The 20704-nt window shown below is 45.2% G+C and overlaps 1 protein-coding gene across 1 annotated transcript in view; it reads right to left on the bottom strand.

Moving 5' to 3' along the window:
* The window catches only part of LOC143294901 (hippocampus abundant transcript 1 protein-like), a 41258-nt gene that overhangs the window by 11786 nt on the left and 8768 nt on the right, over window positions 1-20704 (bottom strand). Inside the window, exons 3-8 of the mRNA XM_076606418.1 lie at window positions 19173-19235; window positions 16651-16778; window positions 10484-10598; window positions 4364-4582; window positions 2612-2725; window positions 725-796 (exon numbers count right to left, since the gene is read on the bottom strand). Of these exons, the coding sequence (XP_076462533.1) occupies window positions 725-796; window positions 2612-2725; window positions 4364-4582; window positions 10484-10598; window positions 16651-16778; window positions 19173-19235 (711 nt within the window). The remainder of the gene's footprint in view (window positions 1-724; window positions 797-2611; window positions 2726-4363; window positions 4583-10483; window positions 10599-16650; window positions 16779-19172; window positions 19236-20704) is intronic.

The raw sequence follows: 20704 nt of genomic DNA, 5'->3' as shown, positions 1-20704 counted from the left end.
GCTCCATCCCAGTCGTCAGTCTGTGATACTGACCACTTTGCCACAGTAGCTGGCCCTACATCAAGCTTGAATCTACTAGAACTTTAAAAAAATCTTTTTTTTTATTTTTTTTTTTATAAATCACAGAACTTTATGTTTTGAACACAGGCAAACTGTTGTGCCTTTTTCTTCTTTAAGGTTTTGAAATAAGATAAGCTAACACTTTAGCACTGCTATTGGCTGAGTATGTTGCTTTCCTAAAGGGCTGTCCCAGGCAAAATTCTGTAGAAAATCCACTTTGATGGGAAAACACATACACTTGCAGAAATAATTTTCTTTTCTTTTCTTTTTTTTCTAATAGATGGTGCTACACTGTGGTGACGTACTCTCCCCATGGAGAATAGACTGAATTTCACATAGAGAAACTAGTTGTAACAAAAAAAAGTAATACAAAATAATTCATTTCCCTGTCATATCTAATATTTTCTGACAGGGATTCAAACCCACAAACCTTCCAGTCTTCTCCAACAGGTTAACCGTTTTTCTGCTGTGACTGCTCACTTCCCCGTTGTTCTTCCTCTAATTACAATGCACAAAGGTTATAACCCACTAACTTTATGAGGGTGAAGGGTGGGCATAAAGATTTTTGTTTCAAGGGATTTTTTTAAGGGATTTTTGTTAAAGGGGAGTAACCCCCCCCCTTTTTTTTTTTTTTGCTTCAGGAACATACAGCCATACAACTGACCTGGGCAAGCACTGACAGCACCCCTACCATGGCGATGTAGGAAGCCACTGTTTCTTTTGTGAAGTCCATGACCTGGAAAGGAAACGGTTGTGTCATTTCTCTCTTAAAACTGTACAAGTTCACCGTGCTTCATACTCCTCACTCAGATGGCAGTCTGTTACTGTATGTGTTTCCGCTTTCAGCGGTATTAAACATGGAATGAAAATTGAACTGGATGGAAAAAATAATGTCCTAGGTACATACTAAGCCAAATTCTTTTCTTGCCTCAAATATATACAAGGCCAAATTCTTTTTTAACCAAATATTATTTCAAATCTCTCTATAAGGAATACAGACAGCCTTGCTCAATTTTGTTGCTAATCATATTACCCATATTTTTCACCCTACTAAACCCAAGTCAAATATTACTGTTGAAGTTTTCTATGAAATGTGCAAAGAGTACAATGAAGTGAATATCCATGTACAACTGACTGAAGTTAAGTCATTCAAATTCTAATAAACACATATAATCACATTTCAATGTATGAAGTATCAGCCGAACACTGAATGAGTACACAATCACATCTCAGTCCATTCACTGTTTAAGGAACAGCATTAAATAAAGAGAATGATCACTGGAGAAACTTCAAAACACACACACACGAAAGAAACAAAAAACAACACACACACACACACACACACACACACACACACACACACACACACACAAAACCACAACAAAATGGTAAACAAAACACAATAGGAGTAGATCATGTTTCCCGCCCTCTACCAACCTCAATCTTACCCCATCTCCCTCCTGCTTCTCCCCAAATCTCTCTCTCTCTCATACATACATAACTCACACAACAATTATGTAAGCACTGAAACAAGAAATGAACTAATACAAGACCATGACATGTTAAACAACAGCAACAATGTAATGGACCAAGTGTCTCTTCTGAGAAACAGCACTTTTATCAACATATCTAATACACTTGTTTGACTGGAATGTTGTTGTGTATTGTTAATTGTAAAAATTGATAAAACAATTTATATGCCTATACTCTAAAATGAAACCGTGAAGAATTTCAAATACCTTGGAGCAATAGTTTCAGATGAGGGGTCCAAGCCTGAAGTATTAGCCAGAATTGCAATGACAGCTGCAACACTAGCCAAGTTGAACAATATTTGGAAGGACAAGGCAGTCAAGCTCAGCTCAAAGATAAGACTCATGCGTTCCCTTATCTACTCAGTTCTCCTGTATGCTTGTGAAACATGGACCCTTACAGCAGAATTAGAGAAGAGGATTCAGGCCTCAGAAATGAGATGCTTCAGAAGACTGCTTGGCATCTCTTTCAAAGACCACATAACCAATGAGGAAGTCAAAAACAGAATAAGGCAAGCCATTGGTCCCTATGAAGATCTTCTCACCACCATCAAGAGGTGCAAATTAAAATGGTTCGGCCACGTAACAAGAGGAGAGGGGCTTGCCAAGACAGTGCTCCAGGGAACAGTCAGAGGAGGAAGGAAGAGAGGAAGACAGAAGAAGAGATGGGAAGACAACATCACAGAATGGACAGGATTGAAGCTGAGCGAGGTGGTCAAATGTGCGAAAGACAGGGATGGATGGAGAGGACTGGTTGACAGGTCATCTGTAGCGCCCCAACGGCAACCGCCATGGGGCAGCTGAGCTGAGCTGAGCTGAACTCTAAAATGAGGTAGAGGAGATGAAAGCAGCAGACAAGACCTAGAACAAAAAAAGCAGGCGCACTCAAGATTGAAATGACTGGAGAGATTTGCTGGTGCCTTATGCTCCAGTCAGAGCAAAGAGGATTAAGTAAGTACTCTACAATGTTAAAAAAAAAAAAAATGATAAAAAAAGAGTGGAGAAAGACGAGCACTACATACCAGCTTCAGGTAGACAAATATAGAGGAGTATTCCCCAGCCTCAGGCAGGTAACTGAGAAAGACAGCGGTGGACAGCAGCAGTATCAACTGGTCCTGGCTCACCCTGCGTAGTGCCTGAACACACACAGGGAACACACATGTGTATGCATGCACATCACACAAACACGCACAGGCTCAAGTGTGTGCACACATGCACACACGCACACACACACTGTCAATGCCTGAAACAAATACAGGAAACACATGCAATCAATCAATCAATCAATCAAAAACACTTTATTAATCCACATGGAAATTAAGTTGTGCAATCACAGGCTCATTGTAAACACTGGCATAAAATCATGCGCAACATAAGAAGAGATTAAAACTAGTCAAATAAGAATTCCCAATAGCTGACGATATACTAACCCCCCCACTCCCCACACACACATACTCATGTTAAGACAATAGGGTATTGCACAACAATATTTACAAATGAAAACATCCAACAACAAAAAAGGGCATAAGATTACTAAAAATGACATGCGCGCACGCACGCACACACACCCACACACACACACACACATGCACACACACACACACACACACACACACACACACACACGTTAAGACCATAAGGTATTGTACAACAATACATAAATAAAAACATCAAGGGAATAAATCGTATATATAAGTAAAATGCACACACACACACCCACACACACACACACACACACACACGCACACACACACACTCACACACACACAAACAACGTATGCATGCACATAACATATGTCACGCCAATAAGATTAGAACATTAACATTAAGATACATGCATACATGCACAACACACACACATATGCACACACACACTCATACACTCCACACACACACACACACAGCACACACGTACATATTTAACACACACACACCCACAAACACACACACACACATTCTGCCCAGTGCCATAAACAGGCACAGAAAACACATGTACACTTTGCGCACAACACAGACACACAATCACACACTCCACATTCATCTGAAACACATACATACATATACTCCACAAACACACATTGTCCCTCTGTGGAATGCCTGAAAGAGACACAGAAAACACAAGCATACATACAAACTGCACACACACATACTCACACACTCCACACACACAAACACACACACACACACACATATATATATATATATACACACCTACATGCCCCACACAACACACACACTTTCTGCGTGATGCCCAAAACAGCAGAGAAAACATGTATACATACAAAACTCCACATGCAAGCTCACACACCCACATCCACCCACAAAGATGCCAGCTCCTGTCAAGTGTTTATCGGAACAATCAGGAAATTTGGTAGGAACATTTTGAATTTGGTAGAAACACTCGAACTTCGAGCCACATCAGCAAATGGGCACAGATGCTGTTTGACAGAGATGCAACTGCCCTAGCCTCATGATCAGTGAGTCTAGAGCCTCTGGGTAATGTTGTGACAGGAAAGCATGTAACCATGCTATGCAGTCCAAAATGAACTGATCAGAACAATTTCTAATTGGCGTAATGTCAGAACAACAGCGAAATCGTAACAGCTGGCATCTCTGCACCCACCAGACACACATCCACACCCACACTCACCCCAAACAGATCGGCCTTTTTCCAGGAAATGACAGACCCCCACCAAACACCCACACTCCCACTCATCCCAAATGGATCAGCCTTTTACCAGGATATAACCGACACCCACCACACACCCACTCACCCCAAACGGATCAGCCTTTTCCCAGGAAATGGCAGACCCCCAGGATGCGGGGCGCAGTTTCTCGGGCAGGGACTCCGGCACGGCAACCATGATGAAGAAGATGTCAAGGAGGGCGACAGCCGTGGCAATCCAGATGACGACTGTCTCACTGTACAGGTCCTGCAGGTAGGCCCCCAGGGCTGGGCTGGTCACCAGGCTGGCTGCAAACGTCGCTGACACCTGGCCGCCAGTCATCGTCACACACTTTTTATTGTTGCGTTGTGTTGTACTGTATTATTTGTGTTGTACTGTACTGAATTGTATCATTTTGTACTGTGTTGTGTGGTGCTGTATTGCAATCTGTTGTCAGGTCAGGTCATTAGATCTGCTATTGGTAACCTGTAATCCAGTACAACCTGTTCAGGGTCGGGTTGCCGGTGACTAAACTGGCACTCCCACCGCTCCCGTCTGGGACTGGTGAAGCGGGTGGCTAGACACCCTTATGGAATTAAAAACGAGATCCATAACAGGGCGTTGGCTCAGGAGAGCCACCGACGGCCATCTAGCTCCACTGTGCTGTGTGCATGCAACACGCAGTTGGCCTCAGGGGTGTGTCTACCCATGCATGCGAAGTCTGGATCCGGCAGAATCTGCGGAAGAAACCTATCGGTTCAACGGAGAGGAAGGCGGTTACAGCAACACATGGTGGAATGCAGAGAGCAAAATGAGACATCAAAAGGGTATCTTGGTCATCCACTGCATCCGTGCTCATCCTCCAGTCGTCTCAACTTAGTCTTGCCACTGGAAATTGGTGAACCCGGACAAGAGAGTGAGGTTGACGTTGCGCAACTCCTCTTCACTTTAAACAAACTCATCGCGCAAGTCATCAGTCATCCTTAATGACCTTTCATCCTTCATCCTTTCATCACCCCCAAGTCCTGTGGCGACAGGCGAGCGACGAAACGACAGGTGTGGGTACACTGGCAGTTGCAGCCGCAGACCTGCACGTAGGCGGCTCAGGCCATAGGGTTGTTCTTCATCGACAGGAGCAGCGATGGAGCTCGGCAGGTGTCTGAGCAGCCCTCTTTAGGAATGCACTGCTCACCTCCCTGGCATGAGGAAGGGGCTAGAAAAGGTGCCCTAAAAATTGCCTGCTCCATATCATCGTGGCCAGCATACCGTGTCTGGTGGGGACCCTACATCAGCGGTCGAAACAAAGAGAAAGGAAAGAAAAAAACAAGGATCGTTCCTCTCACCACTGGTGCTTGGGACATAAGGACTCTCCTAGACAGAGATGACGCGGACAGACCCCAAAGAAGAACAGCACTAGTTGCATCCGAACTCGCCAGATACAACATCGACATCGCAGCCTTGAGTGAGACTCAGCTTGCAGGCGAAGGCGAGCTCTATGAGCGGGGATCTGGTTACACCTTCTTCTGGAGTGGACGAGGAAGCGAAGAGCGACATGAGGCTGGCGGTTTTTCAGTAAAAACAGCACTTGTCAGCAAGCTAGCTGGAATCCCAAAGGGAGTCAACGATAGGCTTATGACCATGAAACTCACACTGGCATCTGGCCAGAAGCACCTCACCACTGTCAGTGCCTACACCCCAACCATGACCAACCCGGATGAAGTGAAGGCAAAGTTCTACAAGGATCTTCACTCTGTCATTGCTGTTATCCCGAAGGCAAAGTTCTACGAGGATCTTCACTCTGTCATTGCTGCTATCCCTAAAGCAGACAAGCTCATCATTCTTGGGGACTTCAATGCTAGAGTTGGCTCTGACTACATCTCCTGGGATGGAGTGATTGGAAAACACGGTGTGGGCCACTGCAGCCCAAATGGATTGCTTTTGCTTCAGACCTGTTCAGAGCACGAACTGCTGATAACCAACAGTTTTCTGCCTCCCTACCCGTAACAGGACGTCATGGATGCACCCTTGCTCAAAGCATTGGCATCTCATCGATTACGTCATCGTCAGGAAAAGGGATAGGCAAGGTGTACATGTGACAAAGACCATGTGCGGCGCCGAGTGTTAGACAGACCATCACCTTGTAGTCTTGAAGCTGAATATTCGAATCCAACCCAAGAGAAGCCCCCAAGGCCAGAAGGCTCCAAAACGGCTCAACATCGCTAAGCTGAAAAACATCACCATCAAACAGACCTTTGTGGAGCTGCTGGAAGATCGTCTGGAATCCACCTCTCTGGACAACCAGAATGTGGAGTCTGACTGGAGGACCCTGCGCGAGCTGATCTATAGTACAGCTTCAGAGACCCTGGGACCCATGACCAGAAAGCACAAAGACTGGTTTGATGAAAACTGTGATGAAATCAAGCAGCTTCTGGATGAGGAACACCGTCTGCATCAAGTGTACCTGAGCAACCCAAAGTCCACATCAAAAAAGGATGCGTACAATGCCATATGCAGAACTGTTCACAAAAGTTACATCAGATGCAGGATAAGTGGCTGAGTGACAAAGCTGATGAGATCCCGGGATATGCTGACAGGCACGATATGAAGAGGTTCTATGATGCCTTAAAAGAAGTCTACGGCCTCACATCCTCAGGATCATCCCCCCTCCTCAGTGCAGATGGGAATACCTTGATCACCGAGAAGGAGAAAATTCTTGAACACTGGGCTGAGCACTTCAACAATGTCTTAAATCGCCCTTCCTCCATAAATGATGAAGCCATAGACCATCTCCCACAAGTCCCCATCAATGAAGCACTGGACGATCCGCCAACACTTCTTGAGACCCAGAAAGCAATCCGTCTGCTATCCAGTGGCAAAGCACCTGGCTCAGACTCCATACCAGCAGAGGTCTACAAGGATGGAGGCACTGTGCTGACTGAGAAGCTCCATCAGCTGTACTCACTCATGTGGAAAGAAGAGACGATCCCCCAGGATTTCAAAGATGCATCTATCATTCACTTGTACAAATGAAAGGGGAACCGGCAAGCCTGTGATAACCATCAGGGCATTTCCTTGCTCTCCATCACAGGCAAGATACTTGCCAGGATCCTACTAAACCACCTCACAGCACACCTTGACCAAGGTCATTTGCCTGAGAGCCAATGTGGATTCCGGAAAGAGCGCGGAACCACCGACATGGTGTTTGCTGCAAGGCAGCTGCAAGAGAAATGTCAGGAGCAAAATGCTGATCTGTTCTCCACCTATGTCAACCTCACTAAGGCCTTCGACACCGTGAGTAGAGAGGGACTGTGGAAGATCATGGCCAAGTATGGATGCCCTCGGAAATTTATTTCCTTGGTCAGCCAATTCCGTGAAGGCATGCAGGCTCGAGTCCAGGACAATGGCGAAACATCTGCTCCTTTTCCTGTCACAAATGGTGTCAAGCAAGGCTGCGTCCTGGCTCCAACACTGTTCAGCCTCATGTTCTCTGCAATGCTTACTGATGCCTTCAGAGATGGCGATGTTGGAATCAGCCTGAAGTACCAAACAGATGGCAAGCTGTTTAACCTCAGAAGGCTTCAAGCAAAAACGAAGGTCATGACAGATATCATCAGAGACTTTTTGTTTGCTGATGATTGTGCCCTCAACGCTGGATCTGAAGCTGACACGCAACTCAGCGTTGACAAGTTTGCCACTGCCAGCAGGAATTTCGGCCTTACCATCAGCACGAGGAAAACTGAAGTTCTCCATCAGCCAGCCCCAGGGAAACCGTTGAGCCCAACATCACAGTCAACGGTCAGAGACTCAGTGCGGTGGAGCGGTTCACATACCTTGGCAGCACACTGTCATGAAATGCGACCATCGACGATGAAGTGAATGTCAGGATTGCAAGAGCAAGCGCAACCTTTGGTAGACTCTATGCAAATGTCTGGAACAGAAGAGGCATTGGTCTTGAGTCCAAGCTAAAGGTCTACAGAGCAGTAGTTCTCCCCACACTACTGTACGCCTGCGAAACTTGGACAGTGTACTAACGACACGCCAAGAAGCTGAACCACTTCCACACAACATGCCTCAGGAAGCTACTGAACATCAAGTGGCAAGACAGGACCCCAGCCATGGAGGTGCTTGCAAAAGCTACCCTTCCCAGCATCTTCACCATCCTGATGCAGTCCCACTTTTGCTGGGCTGGACACATGGCGTGCATGCCAGACCATCGGCTGCCCAAAAGGCTCTTCTATGGCGAGCTGCAACAAGGGAAGAGATCACACGGAGGTCAGAAGAAGCGCTTCAGAGATACTCTGAAAAGCGTTTGATATCAACCCCGACTCCTGGGAGGAATCTGCAGTGGACCGTGACAAATGGCGCGCTGCTGTGCACAAAGGCGCCAAGTTGTGCGAGGCCAACAGGACTGCTGCAGCTGTTCAGAAGAGGCAGGCCAGAAAGTCACGGGCAAACAAGCTCCCTGACAATGATATGCCTGTCTTTGTCTGCCCCAACTGTCAGCGAACATTTCGTGCGCAGATTGGACTATTCAGCCATCTGTGCACTCACAGATAGATTCATGAGCATCCACCCCCCCCACCACCCTCCCCTCATCCCCCAGCTGGATGACAACGATGGTCATCATCGATCTCGATAGACACACACCATTGTATATTGTGTTGTGTTGTGTTGTGCTGTGTTGTGTTGTGTTATGTTGTAAGGTATTGTGTTGTGTTTTGCTGTGTTCTCTTGTATTGAGTTGTATTGTAATCTACTGTGCTGAACTGTACTTTATTGTACTGTATTGCATTGTCTTGTATTGTGTTGCGTTGTATTGCATTGTACTGCACTTTAGTGTAGTGTAGTGTAGTGTAGTGTAGTGTTACTAGTATAGTATAGTGTAATGTAGTGCAGTGCAGTGCAGTGCAGTGCAGAGCAGTACAGTGCTGTGTCTTGTCATATTATGCCGTTTATCAAGTTATATAGTATTGTACTGTGTTGCACTGTATTGTGTTGCATTACATTCTGTTGGATTGAATTGGATTGTAATACTGTGTTGTACTGTATTATACTGTATTGTACTGCATAATGTACAGTGTTGTATTGTACTGTTCAATGTCAAAGGTCCCATAGCCTTTAACGGCCATTGTGGCAGTGGATTCATATCCACTGTGTATCGGGCTTGGTATTGGAAGTCTGGACCCAATCCTCCTCTCCTTTTGCCGTTCTAACCTTCCTCAACCAAAGTCAGGTACCCATTCACATCTAGACACCAGAATTTACCATACTGTATTGTAGTTTATTGTGTTGTATTGTTTTGTTTTGCATTGTATTCTATTGTACTGAACTGCACTGCGCTGTACTGTACTATATTGTATTGTATTGTATTACTCTTTGTCACAACCGACTATGTGAAAATCAGGCGGTTCTCCAGATTGCTTATAGTGTAGCCCTCTTTTTTTTTTCTTCTTTTCTTTTTTTTTTTTTTTGCTTGGTGTGTTTGTTTTCCTATCTAAGTGGATTTTTCTACAGAATGTTGCCAGGACCAACCCTTTTGTTGCTGAAGGTTTTTTTATGTACGCTAGGTGCATGCACGCTACACACGGGACCCCAGTTTATCTTTCATCCTAATGACTAGCAGGATGACATTACTCAAGATCATCAGTACCGCTGTGTCAATATCAAGTCATGTTGCTTACAAACCAGCTAAACACAAAGTGGCCATTTCTGTTACCTTTGAAAGGAACTGAAATCAGATCAAGTTGTATTCCCCCCAAATGGGAGTATGGCTTCCTTAAGTTTACAGTACAACAAGAAAGCATGCAGAAGACCCCAACTAGCCAAAGACAAACTCATCGCAACATTTCTGATGCTGGCGTAACATCAGAATAAATTGTGACTGGCCAAAACAAAATGCAGTGGAATCTGAACAGCCGGCATCAATGCCATATCTTAAACCCTTGACATGTTGTAAGATTTGTAAATGCCATTATCTTTAACACTTGACGTGTCATAAGGTTTGTTAATGCCATTATCTGAAACCCTTAACATGTCATAAGATTTGTTAAGGCCATTATCTTTAACACTTGACGTGTTGCAAGGTTTGTTTATGCCATTATCTTAAACGCTTGACATGTCGTAAGATTTGTTAATGTCATTATCTTTAACACTTGACTTGTCATAAGGTTTGTTAATGCCATTATCTTAAATCTTTCAGGTATCATGCAGTTTATCAGGGAACCTTACCAGTCCATAGGCAGCACTGCGGTCCTCCTCTGTGGTCACATCCGCCACAAAGGCAAACACCACACTGAAGGTGACGGAGAAGATTCCTGATATAGACAGCATCGCAAAGTACCACCTGCAAACACACACACACATCATGACAATGGTTGGTGGGACCAAAAGATAAAAAGCTACATGCATAAAGCTAAATACACACAAGCCAGTAATTACATGCAAGCAAGTACTTAATACACAGAAGCAAGTATCCCACTAGCCTCCTTACTGAAGTCTTCATGCAGTGCGTGTGCTTGTGGGTGGGTGTTTACTGTGTGTATGCACGCACATGTGCGTGTTCCTTGTGTGTGCATGTGTGTATGCAATATTTTGTGCTTTTTTGTGTGATTATTTATATCTACATATGTAGTATTATCTTGGTATATATAGATTTTGTTTTTCTCTTTCATGTCCTCATGTGCTGTTGTATGCTATTATGCACTATTGTACAGGTATTGTTTCATGTGACGTGCTAACAGCCCATTATATGAGTTTATGCCATATTAAATAAAGTCCTCATATATTATCATCATAATTAATAAAGGACATTTTTTCAAATCATAAAGAAGAAGTACTGGGTTTTAACAGTAACCTGTGATGAATGCTCAAATTTTTCTGTGACAATAATCCAGTTGAAAATCCTTTTCAAAAAGCCACTTTTTCTGCAGCTGACAAAACAATGAGTTACTTCCCTTGACCTACACTTTTTCTCTGCCTACACAGTTTGATGTTAACTCTCTCCATACGAACGGCGAAAGAGACGACGTTAACAGTGTTCCACCCCAATTACCATCATCAAAATAGTGCAAGAGGAAGGCTCTTATACTGAAGAGGTGAATGTTGGAAAAAGAATACCACAATTCTTACGACGGAAGCTAAAGGTTGGGTCATTCAGACACCCACTGGACATCCGAGGGGTCTGTGTAGAGGAGAAGAGAGGACTGGCCGTACTGAGTGAGTTAAAAGAAACAAATGAATCATAATAATGACAAAAATGAGAATATTCTTTTGAAACTGTCAGGAAAAAAACATTATAATGATATTCTGGAAGAATTACAGTTGCATAATCAATCAAAAAAATCAATTAACAAGATCATCAATTTGCAATGCTGTAGGAAGCTGATTCTTCTTCTTCTCCCCCAGCTCTGTGAAGAGTTGTGGGGGCAACACATAAAGGAACTGTTCACCATATTCCTCCAAGTCTGTCAGTTGTGTGTCAAAGCCTGTGTCTCCACAAATGGTTTTCCTGTCCATTCCGCAATGTTGTCAGTTTGTTGTCTTTTCAGTCTTCCCCTCCATCTCTGTTCCCTATCAATTCCTTGGAGGGTTGTTTCAGCAAGGCCACTGGATCTCTTACATGGCCATGCCGGCATAGCTTTCTTTTCCTAACTGACGTCAGCAGACCTTCAAATGGTCCAGTGTGCTGCTTGATAGTTTGGTGCACTTGTTCATTGGTGATGTGATCAGTTACCGGATGACAGTGGTATCTTGCATAACACCTCATTGGTGATGTGATCAGTTATCGGATGACAGTGGTATCTTGCGTAACATCTCATTGGTGATGTGATCAGTTATCGGATGACAGTGGTATCTTGCATAACATCTCATTGGTGATGTGATCAGTTATCGGATGACAGTGGTATCTTGCGTAACATCTCATTGGTGATGTGATCAGTTATCTGATGACAGTGGTATCTTGCATAACACCTCATTTGTGATGTGATCAGTTATCGGATGACAGTGCTATCTTGCATAACACCTCATTCCCAACATACCACTGTTTAGAAAAAACAAAACAGTTTTCCACTTTCCACTGACTACTCTTGTTTTCTACACAGATAAATGATGCAGCTGCCACTGGCCACTTGAGCAGACTGAACTGAGCAGTGATGCCCAATATGATATGATATGACATCAAAAAAGAAAAGGCCGCAGCCAACACCTTTGCGAAACTATACCAAGAGGAGAGTGCGATCCACATGTCCAGACAGCGCATCAAGGAGGTACGAGAGGAAACCACAAAACTCATGACATCAGACCCACATGGCATAGATGACAGGTGTATGAGCGAACCATTAACCATGAAGGAGCTGAAACAAGGCATCCGCAAGCTGAAGCCCAAGAAAGCTCCGGGGCCTGATGGTGTCACTGGCGACATGCTGAAGCACCTGGGACCAGCATCCAGAACAGTGCTGCTTCAGATCTTCAATTACAGCTGGACAGCAGGAGTTGTGCCTTCCATCTGGAAAGAGGCAGAGATCATCCCGATCCCAAAGAAGGGAAAGAACAAGAAGGACCCCCACAGCTACAGACCAATCAGCCTTCTGAGCTGTGTCGGCAAGCTGCTGGAAAGGATGGTCAACCGCCACCTCACCTTCCTCCTGGAAACACAGAACATCCTTTCACCTACCCAGACCGGCTACAGAAAATTCCGAAACACAGAAGATCAACTAGCCCTCCTTGTCCAGGACATCGAAAACTCTTTTCAGGAGAAGAAGAAGACACTGGCCGTGTTTTTTGACCTGTCGAGAGCGTTTGACAAAGTGTGGAAGGAGGGCCTCATCCTGAAACTTCTCCAAGCCGGCGTACGTAGCAAGATGTACATGTGGATCCAACACTACCTCTTCGGCAGGACCGCAAGGGTCAAACTAGACGGCTTCCACAGCAGAAAGGTCAAGCTACGTGAGGGTGTCCCCCAGGGAGGAGTGCTTTCCCCAAAATTGTTCCTGTTGTATATCAACGACATCAGAGACAACATCACGAAGCACGTCTCCAACAGTCTGCACGCAGACGACCTGGCAGTATGGACATCCGCTGAACACACCAGCACGGCCTCCTACCGGCTTCAGGAAGTCGTCAGCAATATCGCTACATGGACAGAAGACTGGGGTCTTGAGCTCACCACCACAAAAAACAACGCAATACTTTTCTCTCTCCCCACCGCCGAGCAAGTCAAGCTGAAGCTCCAGGGACAGGTCTTGCCCCAGACGGATATACCAACATTCCTTGGTGTCAGGTTGGACACCCGCCTGACCTGGAGGCCCCAGATTGAGGAGATGGAGAGGAGAGGCATCCGCAAGCTAGCCCTGCTGAAGAAGCTGGCCGGGACGACTTGGGGAGCAGACAGCAGGCTTCTCGCCAGGGTCTACATGGGAGCAGTCAGACCCACCATGGAGTACGCCTCAACCTCGTGGGGCACAGCCTCCAAGACCAACAAGAGCCAGCTCGACAAAGTCCAAAATATGGGACTACGCCTCATACTTGGAGCCATGAGGTCCACGACGATCCATGACATGGAGAAAACTGCTAACACTGAGCCCCTGGAGAGAAGACACAACCTGAAAGTCCTGATGCAGGGAGAGAAGCTCAGAAGACTGCCCTCACATCACCTACACCACAGACTGGAGCAGCCCACTAAGAACCGTCTCAAACGTCAGAGCCTCAATCACCACTATAAAGCACTCAGAGCACAGCACAGCGATGTTCTGGCGGCAAAAGGGGAGTCTTGCACTGACCTTGCCTTGCCTGACTGGAGGCTTGACCAAGAGATAGAGGCCACCATCAGCCTCAGAGTTCCTGGCATCACCACCAAAGACCAGCAACCAGCTACTCTCAAGATCCTGACTCTGGCCATGATAGAGGAGTCTTACCCATCCAGCTCCTGGACCCATGTATACACGGACAGATCAGCGGAGGAAGCCACACACAACGGAGGCAGTGGTGTCTACGTCAGATTTCCCGATGGAGAACACAGCAGCATTGCACTCCCTGGAGGAAAGCTCTGCTCCAATTTCAGAGCTGAAGTCCTGGCCATCAAAACAGCAGCAGAATTCCTCTCCTCCTGTGGAAAGCCCCTTGGCAGCATCTCAATCTTCACTGACTCCATGTCCACACTCCAGGCCCTTGACTCCCCTGATCCTGGTCCACTGATCCAGTCCCTTAAGGCCTCCCTCACAACCCTTAACAAAACAGCCCCAATGACCCTCCAGTGGGTGCCTGCACATGTTGGCCTCCAAGGCAACGAGCGTGCAGACCACCTCACTAAGGAAGGAAGCCAGCTCACACAGCCAACCATTCCTGCCACATATGAGGAAGCAAAAACTCTCTTCCGCAGCAGATTCCGAAGAGGCTGGGTCACCCTGAACGGAGGCTACCAGGCACACCAAGATCCCATCAGGACACTGGAGAGAAGACACCAGACTACCATCTACCGCCTTCGCACAGGACACTGCGGCCTCCAAGCACACCTGAAGAGGATTGGAGTGGCAGCCACATCCCTATGTGATTGCGGCCAGGCTGACCAGACCCCATCCCATATTCTTCAAGACTGCCCCCTGTATGAGAAGATGCGGCAGCAGTCCTGGCCTGGGGGTGCTGACCTCAACACCAAGCTCTGGGGGACGGCAGCCGATCTTCACCAGACGTCCGAGTTTGTGGCATCCCTCGGACTTCGACCCTGACTGCGTAGCTGTCGAACGCAAAGAAGAAGAAGAAGAAGACATCAATACTTATTTAGTGCCTATCTTCAGTTAGAGACCAAACTCAAAGTGCTGTACAACATTTGCACAACAGGCTGCCTACTTGGGTAGAGCCAATTAACAGCTGCCATTGGGCACTCATCATCTGTTTCCTGTGTCATTCATTCACGTTTTCAGTCACACACACCCATATACTCACATTGATATGTAACATGTTTATTTACCATGCCATGTAGGCAACCATACTCCACTTTCTGGGGTTTGCTCTTGTTTCCATAACCCACCGAATGCCCACATGGATTACAGTATCTTTAACATGCGTATTTGATTTTCTGCATGCATATACATATGAAGGCTGTTCAGACATCAGCAGGTCCATATGTATGTTGACCAGGGAGACTGGAAAAATCTCCACCCTTAACCCACCAGGTGCAACAAGGATCAAACTCAGGAAACTTGGTCGAGAAAACAGCACCCCCACCATCTAACAACCCCACCTGGATATGCAATACGGATTAAATGAAGCACCAAGATGGTCCCTGAAATTTGTACACCGTGCAGTTCACTGACTAAAACTGATTACAATTATTGCTACAAAAAGAATGTTTAGTAATACTGAATAAGCTGTATCATCAACAAACACAGATGTTTGCAAAAAACAAAAACAAAATTACAATGTCAAAACAGTTATAGAGGCAGAAAAAAAACGCAACTCCCTTGAATCAAAAATTACCTCTCAATTGCTGATCATATCCTGCCATGTCCGTTGTTTAACTTCCTTTCTGATTTCATGGAGTGGAATTCCCACGCTGACTTGTATGCAGGAGTGGGGTTTTGCCCTGCTATTAAGGCAATCATACTCCATTTTCAGGAGTGTGCTTGCTGGGTATGTCTGTGTTTCCAGAACCCAATTTGCACTGACATGAATTACAGGTTACTAATCCATAAGCATATTTGATCTTTGGCATGTGTGCACACAAAGGGGATCAAGGCACAAGCAGATCAGCACACATGCTGACCCAGGAGATGGGAAAAAACTCCACCCTCAACACACCAGGCACAGTTGAGACTGGAACCCAGGACGCTTGACGAAGCAGGCTGCTCTTACCCCTGCTGGTTTTTACCCATGGGTCAAATCTGGCCAGCCCAAGTTTGCCACTGGGTCTGGGTGGACCAGCCTGGAACTACCCCTGGGGGTAAACTTCAATCAATCAGAACTGACTAGTTGGATTTTATTCCCCTCCAAATGGATATAGAGTCACTCTATGCTAACTTGAACTGACACTGGGGATAAGTTTAGCCCTGTTAGAGTTGACCCTCTTCCCTATCAAGTTGACATTAACATCCAGTGAAGGGGGAACAGGGCATTTTATTCTATACAGATTGACTCATGTCCCTTTCACTAACTGCACAGATGAAGTTAGACACACCCCACTTTTGCTTTCCCTAAAGTTGTCTTGAAGAGGTGGGGTGTCGGTAAAGACTGGACCAGAACTTTCCCTTTCCTTTTCCAACAGTTTGACTGAACCCGCAGAAGAAGGTAACTTCCAAACACGGGTGTGAGGGGGGTCAACTTTGCCATCAAAAAGCCCAGAATGACCCAGCAGTCGGGTAGACTTCAGGCAGTCATAGGTGAAATGTGCAGTGTGGACTCACCAGACGCTGAGCAGCATGAGAGGGATGGGGGCACAGGTGAAGGTGACGGTCAGCAGCAGGAAAGGTTTGCGTCCCCACACGTCTGACAGTGCTCCGATCAGCGGGGCGCTCAGGAAAGACAGCATGCCCTGACACAGTCAGGTTAAAGGTTAAAGGTCCAAAGACAGCATACCCTGGGACAGTATTCGTTAAAGGTTAAAAGTCCGAAGACAGCCTACCCTGAGACAGTCACCGTTAAAGGTTAAAGGTCCGAAGACAGCATGCCCTGAGACAGTCACCGTTAAAGGTTAAAGGTCCGAAGACAGCATGCCCTGAGACAGTCACCGTTAAAGGTCGGAAGACAGCATGCCCTGAGACAGTCACCGTTAAAGGTCGGAAGACAGCATGCCCTGAGACAGTCACAGTTATCTATGTTAAAGGTCGGAAGACAGCATGCCCTGAGACAGTCACCGTTAAAGGTCGGAAGACAGCATGCCCTGAGACAGTCACAGTTATCTATGTTAAAGGTCGGAAGACAGCATGCCCTGAAACAGTCACCGTTAAAGGTTGGAAGACAGCATGCCCTGAGACAGTCACAGTTATCTACGTTAAAGGTCCAAAGACAGCATGCCCTGAGACAGTCACAGTTATCTATGTTAAAGGTCCGAAGACAGCATGCCCTGAGACAGTCACCGTTAAAGGTCGGAAGACAGCATGCCCTGATACAGTCACCGTTAAAGGTCGGAAGACAGCATGCCCTGAGACAGTCACAGTTATCTATGTTAAAGGTCCAAAGACAGCATGCCCTGAGACAGTCACAGTTATCTATGTTAAAGGTCCGAAGACAGCATGCCCTGAGACAGTCACCGTTAAAGGTCGGAAGACAGCATGCCCTGAGACAGTCACAGTTATCTATGTTAAAGGTCGAAAGACAGCATGCCCTGAGACAGTCACAGTTATCTATGTTAAAGGTCCAAAGACAGCATGCCCTGAGACAGTCACCGTTAAAGGTCCGAAGACAGCATGCCCTGAGACAGTCACCGTTAAAGGTCCGAAGACAGCATGCCCTGAGACAGTCACAGTTATCTATGTTAAAGGTCGGAAGACAGCATGCCCTGAGACAGTCACCGTTAAAGGTCGGAAGACAGCATGCCCTGAGACAGTCACCGTTAAAGGTCGGAAGACAGCATGCCCTGAGACAGTCACCGTTAAAGGTCGGAAGACAGCATGCCCTGAGACAGTCACAGTTATCTATGTTAAAGGTCGGAAGACAGCATGCCCTGAGACAGTCACCGTTAAAGGTCGGAAGACAGCATGTCCTGAGACAGTCACCGTTATTCATGTTAAAGGTCCAAAGACAGCACACCCTTGGGCAGTCACCGTTATTCATGTTAAAGGTCCAAAGACAGCACACCCTTGGGAAGTCACCGTTATTCATGTTAAAGGTCCAAAGACAGCACACCCTTGGGAAGTCACCGTTATTCATGTTAAAGGTCCAAAGATAGCATGCCCTCAGACAGTCATCGTTATAGGCTGAAAGTCCCATGTCTTTTACAACCCTTGGGGCAGTGAATTCCTATATCCACTGTACCTAACCCATTCTGCCACGACAGCTCCTGGGACAATATCATATAATGAAGTGATACCATTAATATTACTAATCTCAATAAAGAATTTTAAAAACAATGACAAAAATGATTATTTTTTATACAGCACATAATCTAGTGAAACATATTTCACTTATATATAATACTAAATAGTGCAAATGATTATACAAATATTACTAATCACAAGCAAGATCATAAACAAAAATGAATTATGGTTATGTAGCACATAATCTTGTGAGCTCTGAGTGAAAGCTGGCTTTATAAATCATCATCATCTTCACAATCATTATTATTATTATTATCATCATTACTTCATAAATAACAGACAAATACTGAGTCCTGACAGACTGCAGCATCAAATCTGACCAGCAATTATCTCCACTTCAATGATTGAAGCTAGAGGCTGGAAAGCTGTGGATGTACAGATGTTGCAAAACACTTTCAATATTTTTTTTATTGTGAATAGCCATGATGTTGTAATACATTGTACTGTATTGTACTGTATTGCAATGTATTACATTTTGTCACACCAGATTTCTCTGAGTGAAAATTGGGCCCCTCTCCCCAAGGGCAGCACCTTGCTACAGTGTAACCCCACTCATTTTTCCCTTCTGCTCTTTTCTTCTGTCTGCATCAGTGAATGTGCATTTGTTTTACTAAGAAAGTTGATTTTTCTTCAAAATTTTGCCAGAGACGATGCTTCTACTGCCATGTATTTATTTCATAAATTTATATGCCCTAAAATCACGCACACAGGACTTCGGTTTATTGTCTTATCCGAAAGACTAGCACCCATACCACCACTCAAGGTTTAGTGGTGGGGAAAGTACAAATCCAGGAAAATCAGGGTCCAAACATGGGACTTGAACCAATGCACACTCACTTTCTGATTATGTATTTTACCACTGAGCCATGGCTGCACATGTGTGCACTCACCTTGACTCCCTGGATCAGACCGTTCATCAGGAAAGTGTGCTTTGGAAAGGTGTCGTTCAGAATCTGAAACAGTCACCACCCTAAGTTCAGGGAAACTGGACATCATGTTATTTCCTGATTTCAATGCTCTTATTTTCTGCTCCCAATTGTTGCTAGCTGTAAACTAATCATGTGTGTGTGTGTGTGTGTGTGTGTGTGTGTGTGTGTCTGTGTCTGTGTCTGTGTGTGTGTGATGCGTTGTGCTGTGTTGTGTAAATCACCTTTTTATGACACCAATACCTAAGATGAGGAAAAGCTCTAAGATCAAATGTGTTATTTCCACATCCCATAATCCATGTCTGTGTTCTGTGGGTGATGGAAACAAGAACATACACAGCAAGCACACCCCTGAAAAATGGAGAAAGGCTGCCTACATGGAAGGGTGAAAATGGTCATACACATAAAAGCCTACTTATATATGTAAACAAGTGAACATGGAAGTTGCATCCTATGAACATAAAAGAATACTGAGAGTGAGAGCCCTCTTGGCCATGACAACCAGGAGACAGACAGACACCCCCACTCCAGGACAGCAGAACTCTCCACAGTGTCAGACCTGACCTGTCCTGCTATTTCTCACAGACCAAGATAAGGAGTACATGTACAGGGAGATACCTGTGGAAATATCACACAGGAACCTGACGTTGCCAAGCACATTTTCTGGTCAAAAAAAAAAAATCAGGTTATATGGGTCTAAATTCAGACACTCTAGAAAATTTTTATAAATGTGTTGGAGTTGTGTTCATCCTGTATGTTATCTTTACTGCTGAATCTAGTGATCACTAGCTTTCAGTGCCTGAAGTAAAAGAGAATATTTCAGTATTAGTACATGCAGGTTTAAGCAGACAATCAATGAATCATACTTCTCCTATTTTCTTCATCTGTGTGCACATGAGCAGGCATATAAAAATATGTATGTACGTGTGGTTGGTGTCTGGCCCTATTTTCTTTTAATTCTGACTGTTATACAATGTTTGATTATTTGTATTTGTATTTCTTTTTATCACAACAGATTTCTCTGTGTGAAATTCGGGCTGCTCTCCCCAGGGAGAGCGCGTCGCTACACTACAGCGCCACCCATTTTTTTGTATTTTTTCCTGCATGCAGTTTTATTTGTTTTTCCTATCGATGTGAATTTTTCTACAGAATTTTGCCAGGAACAACCCTTTTGTTGCCGTGGGTTCTTTTACGTGCGCTAGGTGCATGCTGCACACGGGACCTCGGTTTATCGTCTCATCTGAATGACTAGCGTCCAGACCACCACTCAAGGTCTAGTGGAGGGGGAGAAAATATCGGCAGCTGAACTGTGATTCGAACCAGCGTGCTCAGATTCTCTTGCTTCCTAGGGAGACGCGTTACCTCTAGGCCATCACTCCACATTGTGAAGTGCCTTGAGATGTCAAAAAGTGTCATATAAAATAGATCATTGTTGTCTTTTTGGGGGGGAAGGGGGCGAAGAACAACAACATTAAGAACAAAAACAACAACAATAA

This window comes from Babylonia areolata, chromosome 20, assembly GCF_041734735.1.
Source record: "Babylonia areolata isolate BAREFJ2019XMU chromosome 20, ASM4173473v1, whole genome shotgun sequence".
Lineage (NCBI taxonomy): Eukaryota > Metazoa > Mollusca > Gastropoda > Neogastropoda > Buccinidae > Babylonia > Babylonia areolata.
This window is presented reverse-complemented; position numbering and strand designations above follow the sequence as displayed.